Source organism: Cheilinus undulatus, unplaced genomic scaffold (assembly GCF_018320785.1).
Source record: "Cheilinus undulatus unplaced genomic scaffold, ASM1832078v1 Contig9, whole genome shotgun sequence".
In the NCBI taxonomy this organism is placed as follows: Eukaryota; Metazoa; Chordata; class Actinopteri; order Labriformes; family Labridae; genus Cheilinus; species Cheilinus undulatus.
Genome location: NW_024571696.1, coordinates 121,149 through 140,276, shown reverse-complemented (window position 1 = coordinate 140,276; position 19,128 = coordinate 121,149). Strand labels below are relative to the sequence as shown.

The 19,128-nt window shown below is 39.7% G+C and overlaps 1 protein-coding gene across 1 annotated transcript in view; it reads right to left on the bottom strand.

Annotated features, from left to right (window-relative positions):
* Nucleotides 1-5,816: 5,816 nt before the first annotated feature.
* LOC121506680 (lysophosphatidic acid receptor 6) overlaps nt 5,817-19,128 on the bottom strand; it is a 43,639-nt gene continuing 30,327 nt past the window's right edge. Inside the window, exon 2 of the mRNA XM_041782519.1 lies at nt 5,817-8,692. Coding sequence (XP_041638453.1) covers nt 7,721-8,686 — 966 coding nt within the window. The 5' untranslated portion in view covers nt 8,687-8,692 and the 3' untranslated portion in view covers nt 5,817-7,720. The remainder of the gene's footprint in view (nt 8,693-19,128) is intronic.

Below are 19,128 nucleotides of genomic sequence, written 5' to 3'. Positions count from 1 at the left end.
AAAAAGTTGAGTATGCTTTATTTAGGCTTGAAACTACATTCTATGAAGGGGCTGAAGAAAAAGGAAAACTACTAGCTCGACAGCTGGAACAACAAGAATTCTCAAACAACATCCCAATGATTCAGAAAGATAATGAGGTTGTGACTTCGTCAAAAGAAATTAATAAGATTTTTGAAACTTTTATAAGGATCTTTATACTACAAACTGGTCACCTAGTACAGAAGAAACAGAGACACTCTTTTCTAAGTTGCAATTACCCTCCATCTGTAATGAGCAAAAACAAACGTTAGATACCCCTATTACAGAGGAAGAGATACGGGCTACTATTTCATCTATGAAAGCAGGAAAATCGCCTGGCTTAGATGGCTTCCCATTGGAATATTATAGAAATATATCAATAGTTTGGCTCCTGTGTTACATTAGGTATTCTCAGAGGCATTCGAAACAGGTTCTTGACCTGTTTTAATGAGGCTTTAATCTCTCTTATTCCTAAAAAAGACAGATACGTCAGATCCATTGAAATACAGACCTATAAGTCTGCTCAGAGTAGATTGTAAAATACTAACAAAAACCCTGGCATCACGCTTAGAGAAGGGGATAGCAGACATTATAAATGGTGACCAAGCAGGCTTTATTAAAAACAGGTCCTCAGCTGATAACATGAGAAGACTTGCACATCTCATTCATATAAACCACAACAGTTCGATACGGGTGGCGGCCTTCTCACTGGATGCCGAGAAGGCTTTCGAGCGGGTGGAGTGGGAGCTCTTAATGCTGTCTTTATCAAAATTTGGGTTTGGATCAGGCTTCTGTAAGTGGGTGAAAATTCTGTAGTCTAATCCAAGGGCGGCCGTTCTCACAAATGGGCTGTTATCACATTTTTTCCTCTTTCCAGGGGAACTCGGCAAGGTTGTGCGCTTTCCCCCTTGTTGTTCCCCATATTTTTGGAACCACTGGCTTTAGCAATTAGAGAAAATGCAAGTATTAAAGGTGTGCATGCAGGAGTAGAGAGCATAAATTGTTCATGTACGATATTTTAGCTGTGATTTTAGACCCTACCAGCTCTTTAACTGTGTTACTGGAGTGCATTGATCTATATTCAAAATTGTCAGGTTATAAGATAAACTGGCATAAGTCAGAAGGTATGCCAATATCCAACACACGTCACTCTAAGGATATTACGTCATTTAATTTGAAGTGGATACCCTCAGGCATTAAATACTTGGGGATTTACCTTACTCCATATTTGGAGGTGATAATGTCCTTAAATATGGAGCCCTTCCTCCAAAAAATTAAAACAAACTTGGATAAATGGGGAAAATTGAGACTGTCTTTACGGGGTAAAACAAATGTGATTAAAATGGTGGTAACCCCACAACTCAATTATGTGTCCATGATGTTACCTGTTGATATTTCACTGCATCTGTTTAAACAATGGGTCCTAATTATCAAAGACTTTATGGGACACAAAGAGACCGAGGACCAGGATGAAGAAAATGTGCTCACCGAGGGATTTCGGAGGTTTGGCCCTCCCCGATGTTAGACTGGATAATTACTCAGTTAAAATGTCAAAACTGCTTAAGCACTGGAAGGGAACAGACTCAGAGCTGAGCTGGGTCAAAATTGAACAAGAGCTTGTAAGACCTTTCAGACCTTTGGATGTTCTCTCTCATGGACCGGCTGTGAATAAACATAGCTACTCCACAACACTGGCACACTCTAAGACTGTTTGGAAAGAGATACATAAAATCTGTGGTGTGTCATATTTAAGACAATCTTACGTCTCCCTGTGGCATAATCCAACCATCCACATAGGGAAAAGATCTGTCGGTTGGAATCACTGGTTTATTAAAGGTGAATAAGTGACCTGTACAAGGATGGAGTTTTTATGTCTTGGTCAGTACTTGTTGAAAAAGAAAATCTGGACAAAAAGGGCAGTTTTTGGAACTATTTACCAGTCAGAGACTGTATTACCAAAGGACCATTAAGTCTGAGTGGGAACACAGTGGTTGACTTTTTTGAGTGGCACACAGAGCAGCTTTGTGTTATAGGATTTTTAATTTTTAATGGCCTGAGGATCATTTGGCAGACAGACTTGGGGTGTGAGTAAGGAACAGTGGTTAAAAACATTATCAAATACAGGCAAAAACATTAAAGAAGCAAGGGGGAAATTTACTCAATACAAGTTATTACACAGCTTTTACTTTACTCCTTCTAAGCTCCATAGGATGGGTCTGATTGGGAATAATCTGTGTTGGAAAGGTCAGAACCAAACAGGAACATTTTTACATGCAATTTGGAAATGTAGACTTGTTTTCCCTTTTTGGAAAAAATAATAGAATCCATTGGAAAGTCTTTAGGTGTAGGAATACCTGTACCTCCTAGAATATGTCTGCTTGGAGATCAAACAGAGTTCCCCAGTGTAGGTAAACATGCTTTTGTAGTGTTAAAGGGTTGTCAGCTGCTAGAATGATCCTCAGGTTATGGAAAAGTACAGCTCTACCAGATATTAAAAAGTGGATGGAGCTCATGGTAGAAATAATATCAAATGTTAGCTAGCCTTAGTAATGAAAATGAGAACTTTAAGAGGTCCTAGGAGCGTTTTCTTATGCAGTGAAATTGAACCTGCTGTAACTGTTTATGTATGTCTGCTTTGACTATCTAAATGTACAAATATCACAGGCCTGTTTGTTTGTTTGTTGTTTTTAAATATATTGTTATTTGTTTTATTATTTATTTTAATTTATTATTATTATTTTTGATATATATGTGTATACATATGTTTTTAATTTGATTTATTTGGTTGTTTTGTATATTCTATAAAGCTAAAATGATACAGTTGTCTGTTTAATTTTTTGTTGGAAAAGGAAAATAAAAACTTTAATAACAAAAAAAAAAAAGAAATGATGATCATGACCTTAAATGAATTTCCTCAAAACACCAAATTAAATGAATTTATTTGCGTAAATGACCTTAAATGAAGATTTTCTCCTCCTGAAGCTGAATTTAGATAATGATTTGGGTTATGGTAATAACCCAAATGTAAAGGGGGATTGTTGTTTCTGTTCTGCATTTAGGTTTGGAGGCCACCAGAGACCACTTCCTTTGGTGTCAAGTTTCCACAGATGTTCAGGACACTTTCCTGTTGCAACAGTAAGTTGCAGTAAGTGGGTTGAGCAACATGTAGTTGTGGGACTGTGAGTAGTTAGTTTCTGCAGTAATACTGGAGATACACTCATTAATTGTGATTGTTGGTGTTTTGCAGCGAGATCTCCTAACCACGACCATTGAACGTTGGGGGAGGAGCTGAAGAATGAAGAGTGTTTGTTTTGGTCTGAGAGTCTGCTTTGATTTTTCAAAAATAAAGTTCTTCAGTTATCCTAACCTGACATGCCAAGCTTCAATAGGAAACGTTTGGAAAAGACAGAGGCTTTGGAAAAAACTCGGAGTGTGATTGGATGAATGTTCTGTCTGTCACATCTCGACGGGCCACTCAGAGCAACAAAACACATGACGCAGCTACTAAGGAATGACTCAAAACGTGGTGACTTTTGGCATGTAAGTACTCGACTTTTGTTGTTTTTGAAAAGAAAACAACTCACTGCTGTTCTTTGTTCTTCTTTGAATGAAGAAATGTCATCATGTTCTGATAGACCTGGCGCTTAAGCAGCATCCACGCTAATCTCTCCCGCCATAATTGCACCGGCCTCTTGCTGCTTGTTTATGTCACGACTCTGCCGTGCCTGTAAGTACTGCCCCTCGTCGCTGATTGGTCCTGTCACTTTCTAACCAGGCCCAAACAGTTCAGACAAGATGGATTCACCAGTGAAAAAAAGGAAACAGGTGTATCCATCTGCTTTGCAAGGTTACAGCTATCCTAAACTAAAATCAGATTGACATAATGAAACAGACTTTATTGTAAAGCAGTGTACATTCTCAGGACCCACTTTTTTAGAGTCCTTGATCCTAACGGCGGTCACATTATTACTAACCATAGGTTTAAACAGGTAAAGAGGATCCTGAGTGACTTCCTGTTGCATGGTGAGGTTAACATTACTATTGATAGGTTTAAACAGGTTTAAACATCACGTTTGTCAGAAGAAAAGAAGAAGAGGTTTCATGTGAGCTGTAGTAAGAGATGAACCCACATCTTTAGAGAGGAAGGCAGCTGTGTGTGTTATCCTTTAATGCTGCATTAAGGGTGTTTGGTTAAGTCCATCTCTGGCTTTTTTTTCTTATGAAATATTGAAGATGTCTCACTGACTTTTATTTGCTTACTTTTTAAGTTCTTTATTTCTAAGTGATTTGATGTTCTACTGTATTTTACAGTTTAGAAAACATCCATGTGTTTAAATGTTTGGAATAAATAAATATTGTGTTCTAAACTTTCATTTTTGGATTTGACTGTGACACCCCAAGTCCAAAATAGTTGTTTACAAAACAGAGGTTGTCAAACCTCATGAACTCATATTTGATCCACTATAGAACATAAACAACATTATCAGATGTTCCACTGAGGCATTTTAACATTCCAGGAAAATATGAGCTCATTTTGAATTTGATGGCAGCAACACATCTCATAAAAGTAGGGACGGGACAACAAAAGGCTGGAAAAGTAAGAGGTACAAATGAAAAACAGCTGGAGAAGTATTTTGACACTAATGAGGTTAATTATCAGCAGGTCAGTCACATGACTGGGTATAAGAGGAGCATTTTAGAGAGGCAGAGTCTCTCAGAAGAAAAGATCATTTAGCAATCTGTCAAAAAACAGAGTCTAAAGATTGTGGAACAATATCAGAAAAAAATGTTCCACAAGTTAAAACAGCTCTGATGTTGAATCAACAGATTCAGAGAACCTGGAGAAATCTCTGAGAGCGAGGGACAAGGCTGAAGGGGCCGGGGCATGATTCTGCACTGAAGTCACTGCATGGGCTCAGGACCATTCCAGAAATCATTGTCTGTCAACACAGCTAGCCATGCCATCCACCAATGAGAGTTGAAGCTGGATCATAGAGAGCAGAAGCCATATGTGAACAAGATCCAGAAACACCGCTGTCTTCTCTGGACCAGAGCTCATTTAACATGGACTGAGGAAACATGGAAAACTGTTCTGTGGTCAGAGTAAACAAGGAAAACTGTTCTGTGGTCAGAGGAAACAAGGAAAACTGTTCTGTGGTCAGAGGAAACATGGAAAACTGTTCTGTGGTCAGAGGAAACATGGAAAACTGTTCTGTGGTCAGAGGAAACAAGGAAAACTGTTCTGTGGTCAGAGGAAACATGGAAAACTGTTCTGTGGTCAGAGGAAACATGGAAAACTGTTCTGTGGTCAGAGAATCAAATTGAGATTTTTTGAGAAATCATGGACCTGTCAATTTCAGCATGTCATTTATTTTCGTCTGTGAATGAAGTATGGGTTCATGAGATCTGACTTCTGTTTTTGTTTCATTCGACACAGTTTCCCCACTTTTTTGGAAGTTAGTTCGTATTTTAACCTTGGTGTGAGTTTCAGGTGTTTTGTCTGATAAGGATATGCCTGCCAGAGGACAGGATATTTAAAAGCTAACGTTCTGCAAGTTTCTGAACTTTGAGTTTGCCTCACTCTCATTAACAACACCTTGTTTTGGTGCTAAGTTGAGCAGAAATCTTGAATTTTGGCTGCAGATGAAATCACAGCACACTTCGTTCACTTTTGATCCACTAAGGCAACAAAACTCAAACTTGTATGTGCAATGGGTGTGGAAGGACACCATCCATGTTCAGGTGCTGGATCTCATTTTTCTTTATTATTGAAAAACAAAAGTTGAAAAGGGGTCAAAACGGACAGGACAGCTTTCACTCAGAGACCCATGTAACATAAAGTCAGTTTATTATCATCACTAAAAATCACAAATCTAAACCAAGAAAGAAGAAATGCATAGGGCAGACTTTGAGAAAGCAACCATGGTTAGCCCAACCGGATCATTTTCTGCTGTCTTTGGTTTTCCAAAGCTCACGGGAAAAAAATCCATAACGTCAGAGGAAGAATTTTATTGCAGAAAGCTCTGATGCTTATTGGGAGTGTGGTTCCTAAATGCACTTGCACAGCAAATGCAAGAACATCCCTGAACAATCCCCGTAGTTTTCACACAGCGTGTCTCTTTGTTGTAAATTAATGGAACATAAATCTATCAAGAGTCAAAAATATCTTTACATCAATTAACAGAATCTCAGCATCTCTGATAGTACAACATTACACAAAAACATTTACAGACCAGGCTCGATGAAAGACATGCATGCAAATAAAACTTCAAACCACAAGCAAAGATGCCCCACCCCCCGCAGATTGGGGCTTTGTATGTGCAAGGGTTGTGTCAAAACTACAGGATAGGCGTCACACTGGTGCTTATTTACACTCACAGCTTTGGGGTCAAAAAAGGTAAATGTGGTTCTGGTTCAGGTTACTGTGTCTCACCAGTAGGTGGCGCTGAGGAGCTGCCATGAGGAAATCTTCTAATAGGGGCTCTTACCATGCAGCCAGAGTCTGAGTTTAGACCATGTTTAATGGAGATTGAGTACCTTCCTGTTGCATGGAGAGAAGTCAAACTTTGACAAGCCGTGCTCACGAAGGGGCGGGAATCTGTGTAATGCAATGAAATCTTATTTTAAAGAGCTTCATCCACAGCCTTTGATTAATGGATAAGTCTGAAATACATTTGTGCCAATGACCTCTCTCACTATACACCAAATATGAAGTAAGAACTTTTATGACCCCTGAAATAGTCTGTATTCTAGCAAAAAGAAGACATCAAAATGACACACTTCCTGTTGATTTGGCAATATAGGCCCAAGAGATATTTGCAGGTCCTAACAATTTTAAAATTCTTGGGTTAAACCAAGTGCAGGGGTACAGGTGTGCACGACCTGAGCACTCACACTGTGCAACTAGAGTTGTACGGACTGTGACAGAAACCCGCGGAGTTTCCTTTTTTAAAGGCTCACACATTCAGGGTGAAGCACATCCTCTCTCTCTCCCTCTCACGCTATCTCTCCCTGTGTGTGTCTGCAGGTGCAGCGCAGGTCAGCAGAAAGGAGTATTTCCTGCTTGTTCATTTACTTGATCATAGTGAGGTGCATCAGAAAGTGATTCCAGCTGTTGTCATGGTAATGTAGGATGTTGTCTGACCATTTACAAAGGTAAACAATCCCCCAAAATTGTTTATTCTGCTCGCGTTTCTGCTCTGACTGTGAAGTGTCTGGAGTCGTACGACCAAAATATCAAACATGCCAGAAATCCTCTCAACCAGTCGGGAGCTGATCGTAAGGTCGTGCAGCAGGCTGTGGTCGGCCATCGTATGTCCCTGTACACAGCACGGGTAACAACGCCGACCCGACTGAGAGTCGCACAACTCCCTGTGTGACTCCAAATTTGTGGCTGAATCGATGGAAAATCGTACAGTGTACACCTGGCTTAAAACACATTTCTGATGAAGGGAAGACAAATGGCACAAAAATGCTGCAGACTCATATCCACTCAAAGTGAAGGTTTTCAGCTTCCTGAGCCCTAAAACCTGATCGATTCTATCTGGAAATCTCAGAGTCTCACCAGTTGCCATAATTCTACAGTTTGCGTTTTAAAAGTCTTAATTGTGTCTTTTCCCCTCTCACTTTCCAGCGATCTGGCTCAGTCCTTCATTAGTTCTCAGCGGTCCTCAGGTGATCTGGCTCAGTCCTTCATTGGTCCTCAGCTGTCCTGGCGATCAGGTGATCTAGTCCTTTTGTTCAGATCAGAACTCTGACTGTTTAGTGGTAACATCCTCCAGACCACACCCATGTCCACCTTTTTCCTGAAGGTGTCGGTGGTGAAATAATAAGCCACGGGGTCCAGCACGGTGTTGAAGCACGCCACCATCAGGCTGTGGCGGTGTGCCGCCAGCATGGGACACGGGATGTTTTCTCTGTTCAGGGAGAGGAGGAGCAGCGTGGCGTGGTATGGGACAAAGCTGATAACGAAGATGAGGAGGCTGGTGATGATCATCTTTGAGATCTTTGAGCTGTCCACCAGGTCGGTCTGAGCCACCGTGCTGCGTCGGACGGCCCGGATGAGAAACCAGGAGCAGATTAGCATGAGTACTAACGGGACCCCGAAGCCCAAGACGAGCGTGGGTATGACCACAAAAGGGTTTATTGCGAAGACTGGCAGGCTGTCAAAACAGTGCCTCTGAGTTTCTGTTGAATTGTTGATGTGCTTTGAGAAATAGATCGGTATACTGGCGCCAAACGTTAGCAGCCAAATCCCAAAACAAACCAGCGGCGCCTTCTTCCTCAGACCCTGGACCCGCGCCGACATTGGGAGGGTAACGGCCAAGCAGCGGTCGAAGCAAATGCTCATGAGGAGGTAGATGCTGCTGTACATGTTTGCCTTCAGGACCAGACCCAGGATGTTGCACAGCCACTGAGAAAGTAGATTATACCCCAGGTGGTAGTAGATCCTCATGGGCAGCGTGAGGATCAGCAGCAGGTCTGCTATGGCCAGGTTGGTCATGTAGACAATGGTCTGGGATCTGGATCTGCCGTTACTGCAGAAAACCACCAATGCAATGGAGTTTAAAATGAAGCCGATGATGGCGATGAAGGAGTACATGACCACAGGGACCACTTTGATGTGGTTGGTCTCGTTATAGCAGGAGTCGGACGTGTTGGTGGACATGATGGCCTGAAAGACACAGGAAAGGTCAGGATGAATGTGGTTAGTTTAGGCTCTGTAACAGGGGGTCAGTCCTAGTCTGGAGCCCAGTGCTCCATGGACCATGGCAGCTGGACTTTCAAAACCACCATGGCCTCGCCTGTCCTGACCTTTGCTAGAACATCTTTTCCTAGTTTTATTTTCTATTTATATGCTGCCCTTTGGTCAAATAATCCAGAATCATGAAGTCTCCTTTCACTGCTACGCAGACGACACACAAATATAGCTGCCCGAGACCCGAGGACCCGAGAAGCCTAGCTGCTCTTACAGATCGTTTAAATGATGTTAACTGTTGAACGGCAAAGAACTTCTTGCAACTCAACAACTCAAAATCAGAAATGATATTGTTTAATCCCCACTACTCCCCAACAACAGCCACCTCGGTCCTCTAGCAGCAACAAACACCATTTAGGTGTGACATTTGACAATAATCTGTCTTTCCATCATCACATAAAATCAGTTGTTCTTTCAACTACGTACCACCTCCAAAATAAAAACAATACTGACGGGATGACGTAGGATGCAAGCGACAGAGTAGCCACATTTTACCTGAGCTCTGGCCGTTGTCATTATTTTATTTGTATATCTTATTATTACAGCATCCTGGTTTAAGTGACGTGGGTACCAGCTCCGTGTGATGTCTTTGGAGCACTTTTGGGGCAGTTCTACAGAAAAAAATGCCTTCGAAACAGGTGGAAAAAAGTCCCCCCATGGAGAAGCCGCAGCCTAGCCAAAAGGAAGCTGGCACAGAGGACTTGTCTGAACTAGACCCCACTGCTATGGAGGCACTAACGGCTAATATCACCAGCGTTATTGACAGTAAGTTGGACCATATGTTGCTAAGTAACAACTTGAACATACATTTCTGAAATAAATTAACGGCTGCGTTGGCGAAGCGGAGGACAGGATAGCAGCGATGGAGAACACAGCATTCAAGGCTGAGAAGCACATCACTGCCCTTAATAAGACGGTGAACAACCTAACAGAATGCCTGCAAGACTACGAAAACCGGGGCCTACGACTCACGAATTCTGGGGTTGAAGGAGAAGCTGGAGGGCAGTGATGCCGTAACCTTCATGGAGAAGTGGATCCCCGAGGTGTTAGAAATGGAAATGAAAGGTGGCCGAGTGAAACTGGAGCGAGCCCATCGCAGTACGGGTGCCACCATGTCCAAGCTGCCTCGAGCTATGACAGTCAGGTTTCATAACTTTGCAGACTGTCAGAAAGTTATGGAGGCTGCTTGATGCAAAAAGAAGTGTCCTATGAGGGATTGAAAATATTCTTCTTTCAGGACTTTGCGTCAGAGACACTCAAACAGTGACATGAGAATTTGGAGATTAAAAAAAGGCTGCAGAACATCCCAGGTGCCCGCTATGCTATGCTGTATCCAGCCTCACCCAGGACCACAGTCAACGACACCAGTAAAACCTCCCACACCCCAGACAAAGCTTCATCATTTACTGACTCTCTGGACATGTAAGAATCCTCTGGGGTGATGTGAGTTTTTATTAGGAAAAGACATTTTTTCTTCCTCACCCCCTCAAAATAGGCATCCCCTTTCTTTGTGTGTTTTTAAAAAATATAGCCAATTTCTCTATTATTATTTTTATTATTTTTATTATTATTATTATTATTATTATTATTATTTTCACACTGGTAGTATAGCTACAGTGACTTATTTCTAATTTCATCTAATTCTAGGGATGTCTTGGTTTGTCTGATTTTGAAAGTTAAACAATACTTAAATGGATCTGTCCATTTGTGTCTTGGCTCTTCCTGGCCAGTGGTGGTTCATTGTTATGAAAAATGTTTTCATGTTGATACCTCATATGTCTAGCACTTTTTCCCTCTCAGCTGCTCAAAGGCTGACATACACTGCCTGGCCAAAAAAAGAGTCACCACCTGGATTTAACTAAGCAAATAGGTACCAGCCTCCTATTGGATAATTACTGCATGGGCGATTATCTTTCAGCTGGCAACAAGTTATTTACCCCCAGCTGATGCCATGAGTAACGTCTCATTTCTTAAACAATGGATTTTTTCTTCCCTAATGGCACGGCCATATTCCAAGATGACAATACCAGGATTCATCAGGCTCAGACTGTGAAAAAGTGGTTCATGAGACATCATTTTCACACATGGATTGGCCACCACAGAGTCCAGACCCCACTGAGAATCTTTGGGATGTGCTGGAGAAGGCTTTGTGCAGTGGTCAGACTCTCCCATCATCAATATTAAAATTAATGCAACACTGGATGGAAATAAATCTTGTGACATTGCAGAAGCTTATCCAAACAACACCACAGCGAATGCGTGCTGTGATCAAAGCTAAAGGCGGTCCAACCAAATATTAGAGTGTGTGACCTTTTTTGGTGGCCACTGTTTTTTGGCCAGGCAGCGTATGATTCATTCTACTACTCAACCTCAGTTTGTTAAGATACAGCCCTATCTTGATCAGTAAAAAACAGGATTTATTGTTACATATGTACTTTATTTTTGTCTTGGAAAGGCCGGCTCTAAGCCACTGTGCTTCTTTGGTCAAGTCTCGGGTCCCTCCAACCCTGAGGTATTGTGCACATTTTTTGTTTGTTTGTTTTTGTTTTGAGCTCACAGGAGCTGTGAGATTTTTTGTACATAGTTTTATTTGGGGTGCGGCCGTTGCCTTTGTTTTCTTTGAAGCTACTGATCATAAGTATCATTTCTGGAGCGACACTTATCTCTTGTGGCATAATGATTAATCTGGTATTAAAAAGAGACACCTTCTGTAAAAATCTCAGATATAGATATAAATGAAGTTATTTCAATGGCAGGTGTCGATATAAAACTCTGTTCTTGGAATGTGAGGGGAGTGAATCACCTAATTCAGAGGAAAAAGATATCATCATTTCTGAAAAAGGAAAGGGTTAAAATTGCATTCTTACAAGAAACTCATCTCAAAGATCAAGAGCATATAAAACTAAAAAGAGAGGGGGTAGGTCAAGGCTGTTTTTCATCCCACACCTCCAGCAGGAGGGGAGATGCATCTTAATTCATAAATCACTTCTGTTTAGGGTAGAAAAATGTGCTTCTGAAAGGGCTGCTATCTGGTCAGTACATTTCTATGATGAATATTTACTACCCTCCCAACCACTGACAGAAACCGTTACTACGGCTTTGTCTGAGTCAGAACGGTCAATAATAGGAGGAGACTGTAGCTGTCTGCTAGACCCTCAAATAGACAAACATCCAACCTCCCACCAAAAGAGCCAGGGCTTTAACAGAAATATGTGAAGAGTTACTCATCCAGGAGAGAAAGATTTGACTTATTTCTCAAACACATTTAAGAGCAGCTCGAGAATAGATTATTTCTTTATCCCAACATCAAAACTTAGTCAGATAAGGTCCTGTTAGTAGGCAGCATTATAATCTCAGACCATAGTCCTGTTTTTCCTCATCTCCTCCCACCAAGTCATGGAGGTTTAATCCATCCTTGCTCAGTGATCCTACTTTAACTCTGAATTTGAGATATTTTATGCCATTAACAATAATCCAGGTAGCTCTCCCTCAGTTCTATAGAAACAAGCAAAGGCTTCATTATTTTGTATTTTAAAAGCAACCGACGGAAAACACCTGAACACCAGAGGGAACTAGAGATTCAGCTGTCTGAAGCAGAAAAAAAATATGTGAAATAATCTTCTGATACTGATTTAAAGGCAAGGCTGGCTGCTGAGGCCTCATTAAACTCATTACTCACTCATAAAGCTGAACAGTGCAGCAGACTTGTAACCAGAAGCTGTATGAGTTTGGCAATAAGCCCAATAAACATTTAGCTAGGATCATTCATAAAAAGTCTGACTCACAGTCTACTTCAGCTGTGAAGAGTTCTGATGGCAAAAGGAAAACAAATGCAGAGAGTATAACCCAACGGTTTGAACACTTTAATAAGCAGTTATATAAAAGCAAACAGCCTGTACCCACTGAGATCTGCTTCTCTAACCTAAATAAACCCAAACTTACAGAAAGAAACACTCAACAAACCAATAACAGAGCAAGAAGTAAAGATAACCTTCAAATCCTTAAAATCAGGCAAAGCCCCCGGCCCTGACGGGCTGGCTGTGACTTTTACAAAGACTGTGAACCTTATTAATTCAACCTGTGCTTAATATGGTTCATGACTCTTTAAAGGATGGTTTTCTCCCCAGATCACTCAGAGAGGCTGATATTAGCCTTTTACATAAGAAAGGGAAACGTGCTGATGATTGTGCCTCCTACAGGCCTGTTGTCCTGGTAAATACAGACTCCAAGCGGCTTTCTAAGACCCTTGCTCTGCATTTGGAAAAAATCCTGCCAACTATTATTAATAAAAACCAAACAGGATTTATAGTAGGCAGAAATTCATGAAACAATATGAGGAGACTCTTAAATATAATTTATCTCCCTCAATTAGACAAACTTGATTGTGTCGTTATAAGTCTAGACGCTGAGAATCGTCGGTAGGGTCCAATGGCCCTATCTTTTTTCTGCCCTGGAGAATTTGGACCTGGGAGCTGAATTTATAAGCTGGGTAAAGCTAACAGTAACCCATTATCTGCTGTCCTGACGAATGGTAGGAGGTCACCTTATTTTTGTCTTGGCCGTGGCACGTGACAGGGGTGTCCTCTATCACCTCTTTGGTTTGTGATTGCCACAGAGCCTTTGGCAGAGGCCATTAGGCAAACCCCCTCTATTAGCGGCGTTTGTGTTGGTAATAAGATTCATACAATTTCTTTATATGCCGATGATGTTTTGTTGTTTCTGACAAATCCAGAGGTCTCAATACCAGCCGTTTTGGAACTGATTCATTGCTTTAGTGAATTCTCAGGTTATAAAATAAATTTTTCTAAATCAGAGGCCCTTCCCCTGGGTTGTCGCTGGGATGCCGCCCCGTCCTTATTTTGCCCATTTAGGTGGGTACCACCTTGAAAGATGGAACTCTCTACCATTATCTATGTTTGGACGAACCTCGTTACTTACAATGATTATTTTGCCTAAACTTCAGTATGTCTCTCAGATGGTTCCCATCATGCTTTCAAAGAAGGTCATTAAGAAAATAAATGGATGGTTCAGTACTTTTATTTGGAATGGAAAGAGGCCCTGTATGAGCTCGGCCTGACTTATGAAGCCACAGGAGGGAGGCGGCCTCTCGGTGCCTGACATCAGGCTCTATCAGCTGTCTTCACAATTAAGCTATATTGTAGACTGGATTAGAAATGACCATAACTCTGTATGGCTTGACCTGGAATCTTCACACATAAACGTTCCCCTGAGGGCTTTGCTCTGTGCTTGTGAGCAAAAAAATATAAAGGTGTATGTTGACAATAACATAATTGTACAGACCACTATAAAAGCCTGGCAGGACATGAGAAAGACTGAGGGACTAGAGGGGCAACTTTCTTCTCTCTCACCTATTCAGGGGAACGTGGATTTTCCCCCAGGCATCACAGACAAGGGCTTTGAGAAGTGGGATAGTAAAGGGGTAGTAACTATAGGACATTTATACAAAAAGAAAATATTACTCTCATTTGATCAACTACAGGAGAAGAATAACTTACCCAGAACTGAATTTTTCAGATACTTGCAAATATGTAGCTTTTTAAACAGCAAAAAAGATAGAGGCCCTTCTCACCAGCTCTCTCGTCTGGAGAACATCGTTTCTAGAAAGAGCAAGGACCCTTTGTGTCTGTTGTTCGGGTTGCCAGATAAACGGTTGAAGAATACACACTCTAAAAAACTTCTGGGTGTCCTTACTTTCTGTGCAAGGAAAAATATACTACTGAAATGGATTGACCCCAAACCTCCAACAATGGCTGGATGGCATTTTATTTATTTCTGATATGATACCTATGGAGTACTAAAGGTAGGATAAAAGAACTTTATAACATCTGGCCCCCATTTTTGAAATATGGTGTTGACTATAAATAAGGACTTAATATTGTCTTGTGGAGGATTAACGTTGGAGACTAATAAGGAAAACTGTCAATTCTAGAAGGTGTTTCTGAACTATGCATTCTTGAAGTCTTATATATATATATATATATAACACTAATGTAATGTGCTTTGGCCCCCCCTTGTTGTTGTTGTTGTTGTTATTGTTGTTTTTTGTTGTGCTTATTGCCCAGTGCTGAGGTTTTTTTGCACTGGGAATCAATGTTAAGGTCATTCTGCTTTTTGTCCAGAGCCAACTTGATAACGATTGGTGGAGTTGTGATCTGCTTTTAAGTTGTGGACCTTCTACTATTAATATGTAATTTAATGACCTTTTTCTGTATTATTATGAAAAACTCAATTAATATATGTTTAAGAAAAACAATATTGACTTAACAGGACCTGGAAAAACTCATCCATGCTTTCTTCTTTTCCAGATTAGATTATTGTAATTCACTCTTCTCCAGTATCTCCCAGAAATCACTCTTTCGCCTCCAACTGGTACAGGATGAAGCAGCTAGGCTTCTCACTGGTTTTAACAAACCTCCCTTTAGCATCTTTACACTGACTTCCCATTAGTTTTAGAATTGATTTTAAGATCTTATTAATTACTTTTAAAGCATTGAAGAGTCCGGCTCCAATCTATATACGAGAACTTTTAACCCCCTATGAGCCAACCAGCAGCCTTAGATCCTCGGGCGTGGGCTACCTGGTTGTTCCAAAGTCGAGACTCAAATATAAAGGTGACAGGGCCTTTTCCATCAGAGCCCCTCGACTTTGGAACGACCTGCCTGATAAGGTATGCAGAAGCATTGACATCTTTTAAATCACTTCTTAAAACTCATAGACTTGCTTTTACGTGATGTCATTTTTATCTTCTCGAAGATTTTTACATATCCACTTTTGATTGGCTATAGATGTAAAGCTGGATAAGAGAGATCGATTATTCTTTTTACATATAAAACCTGGGGAGTTACACTAACATTTCACACATTCACCATGTTTCAGAGCGCTTTTTAGTTGCAGTGATGGGTTTGTAAAAATACACGATAAAATGCACACAAAAATCTTTATAAACAAGACCACAGGTATTTGCAGCACTTCCTACGTTGAAATAAACATCATCACGTTGTGGGCGTGACCTGTCACATGATTCTTAAGTGTCCCTACCTCATAGGCTTCCCACCCCAACAACAGGAAGTGGCGTATTTTCCCTAGAGTTGTATTTTTTTTTTCCGCGGAATACATTGAAGAACTTAGCCTGCACACACCTCGCTCTAAATTCACCCCTACTTTTTTACAAAAACACTCAGACACACAACCCACACACACCTTTGACACACTTCCACACATATGTAGTTATGGAGCCGCAAAAACCTGGTCATTACAAATGGTTTTACAGCTGGCGCGAAGCTTTCGAACTAATGACAGCTTCAGATGAAGAGTCCAACTACTCATCTGGCTCGGTTTCTTTACAGGTTACAAAATTGACTATATCTCAAAACGCAAGTTATGTACAGACTCCAAATACATTTCCTGTGGTTCCAAAGGATATTGTGCAACTTTTTTACATCTACAAATTTAAGGGATACAGCTGTGCAATTTCTGCATTTTGCAATATATGTGAAAAAAAAAAAAAAAAAGATTTTCATTTTTTTATTTAGGTTTATTGCACTTTTAGCAATTTATTGTAGTAGTTAAGACATAAGTCAATACATATTATTAAAACTTGGGATATAAGGGTTATATTGATGTTAAGCAAATAAACATACTCCCAAAAATGGCACTACAGTATGTAAAAATGTCCTGGCGGACTTGCACAATGGTAGGTTTTAAAGGGTTAATCTCTCCATTACTCCCTCTGAACCTCATTTTATTTCCTTGCCCCCTGGCTGTTTTTAATTGTTACTGTCTTCCTCACTTTTTTGCTTTTTTGTCTCTATTGCTTCCCTTTTGTTTACCTCTGTTGTAATATGTATCAATTTTACTGCTTTTACAGTTTCACAGCTCGTTTTACCTCGCTTTACTCTCTGTTTTTGCCCTCTGATTTATATTTTGCTGCCTTTTCTCATTTATCTCCTATTTTGTTTTTACTTCTCCTTGTTTCTCTTTTAATTCCTCACATTTCAATTTTGGTCCTCTTGGTATCAGCATGTGTAGCTGGGTTCCTGCATTGCCTGGGTTCCTATTGTTTTATGGTACTTGATGTCCGTGTCTCGCCTGCATCCTGATGATGTTCATGATGTCGTAGTTCTGTGGCATGGTTTCATGTCTGCACTCTGCTTGATGTCTGTGAAGTCTTAGTTTGCATGGCATCGCATGACATCTAGGTTTTAATGTCTATTGATCTTGATGAATTATTATCTCGTCCATATTTTTGATTAGTTTCTTTAAGTTTGTGGATTCTTTTGTTTGGGTTCATTGCTTTGTTCTTCTGCTTGCTTCTGCAAATGTCAAAGCACTTTGTAAACCCATGTTTTTAAAAGTGCCTTACAAATAAAGTTCTTATAATTGTATTGTATTTGGGTCAAATAAAAAAGAAAAAAATGTGACATGAGGCATGATTATGAGATAAAAAGTCAGAATAATGAGATACAACATCACAATTATGATATAAAAGGTCATAATTATAGGACAGTCAGAATAACGGGAACAAAGTCATGATTATGACTTAAAAAGTCATAATTGTGAGATAAAAAGTCATACTTGAGGGATGAAAGTCATAATTATGGTTATATTTTTATGATAGAAAAAGTCATGATTATGATAGAAAAAGTCATAATGATGAGACAAAAGTCTTAACTGTGAGATACGAAGTCATAATTGTGGGATTAAAAGTAAAAATTGTGAGATTAAAAAAAAGTCATAACTATGATATAAAAAGTTATAATTGTGATAGAAATAGTCATAACTATGAGATCAAAAGTCATAATTATGAGGGGAAAAGTCATGATTATGAGATTAAAAAGTCATACTTATGATATAAAAAAAGTCATAATTGTAAGATAGAAAGTAATAATTACGGTAGAAAAAGTCAAAATTCTGAGACAAAGAACATAATTATGAGGAAAAAAGTCATAACTTTGATATAAAAGTCATCATTATGATGTAAAAGTCATCATTGTAAGATTAAAAAAATCATAATTGTGAGATCAAAAGTCATAATTGTCAGATAGATAAAGTCATAGTTCTGAGGTAAAAGTCATGATTGTGAAATAAAAAGTCATACTTACACACTAAAAAATGCTGGGTTGTTTTCCCAACCCATTCGCTGGGTAGCTGTGGAGTTTGAGCAGATTGGGTGAATTTTACCCAAGGCTGGGTTAGATTGGGTCAGACTTGGCGGGCTGAAGGGATGAGGCTGATCGCCATATTGGACACAGCAACTCCTTCTCCAGCTTCAGATGGATGCATGAGGAAATGGCAAGGAAAACTTAATGTATTAGGCTACAACATCTGCGTTTGAAAGCTTAATGTGGTAGCCAAATAGTTGTGTCGTAGTTTTTACTTACAAACCATAGTTTTAGCTCACTTCACCTCACTTGCCGACTAGAGGCGTTTTATTCCGTGTTGCTCGCTTGCTAACTTGCTCGCTAGCTAGGAATTTTCTCCTGATGTATCAACATAATTGTTTTCTGTCACTATTTAAAGTAAACGTCATTGTATTTAGGTGGTGTGTATCTGTGTGTGTGGGGGTGTGTGTGCGTGTGTGTGACTGGTAGCCTTTCAGACGGTAAAACGACAGGAGTGAGTTTCAAACTAAGTAGGGTGAGTGGCGGATTTGGTAGTACAATGTTAAAAAATCTTGCATTTGCTATTTTAAGTTGTATTGCTTCACTGTTTTAAGTGATGTTTCTGTGTCTATTGATCTTGATGAATTATTATCATATTTTTGATTAGTTTCTTTAAGTTTGTGGATTCTTTTGTTTGGGTTCATTGCTTTGTTCTTCTGCTTGCTTCAAATGTCAAAGCACTTTGTAAACCCATGTTTTTAAAAAGTGCCATACAAATAAAGTTCTTGTAATTGTATTGTATTTGGGTTAAATAAAGAAAAAATGTGACATGAGGCATGATTATGAGATAAAGTCAGAATAATGAGATACAACATCACAATTATGATATAAAAGGTCATAATTATTAGGACAGTCAGAATAGAGGCCATCAGGCAAATGTTATGACTTAATAAAGTCCTGGTTTATTGTGAGCTAAAGTCATACTTGAGGGATGAAAGTCATAATTATCAGGCAAATGTTATTTTATGATAAAAAGTCATGATTATGATAGAAAAGTCATAATGATGAGAGCAAAAGTCTTAACTGTGAGATCAGGCAAGTCATAATAAAGTCCTGGGATTAAAAGTAAAAATTGTGAGATTAAAAAAAAGTCATAACTATGATATAAAAAGTTATAATTGTGATAGAAATAGTCATAACTATGAGATCAAAAGTCATAATTATGAGGGG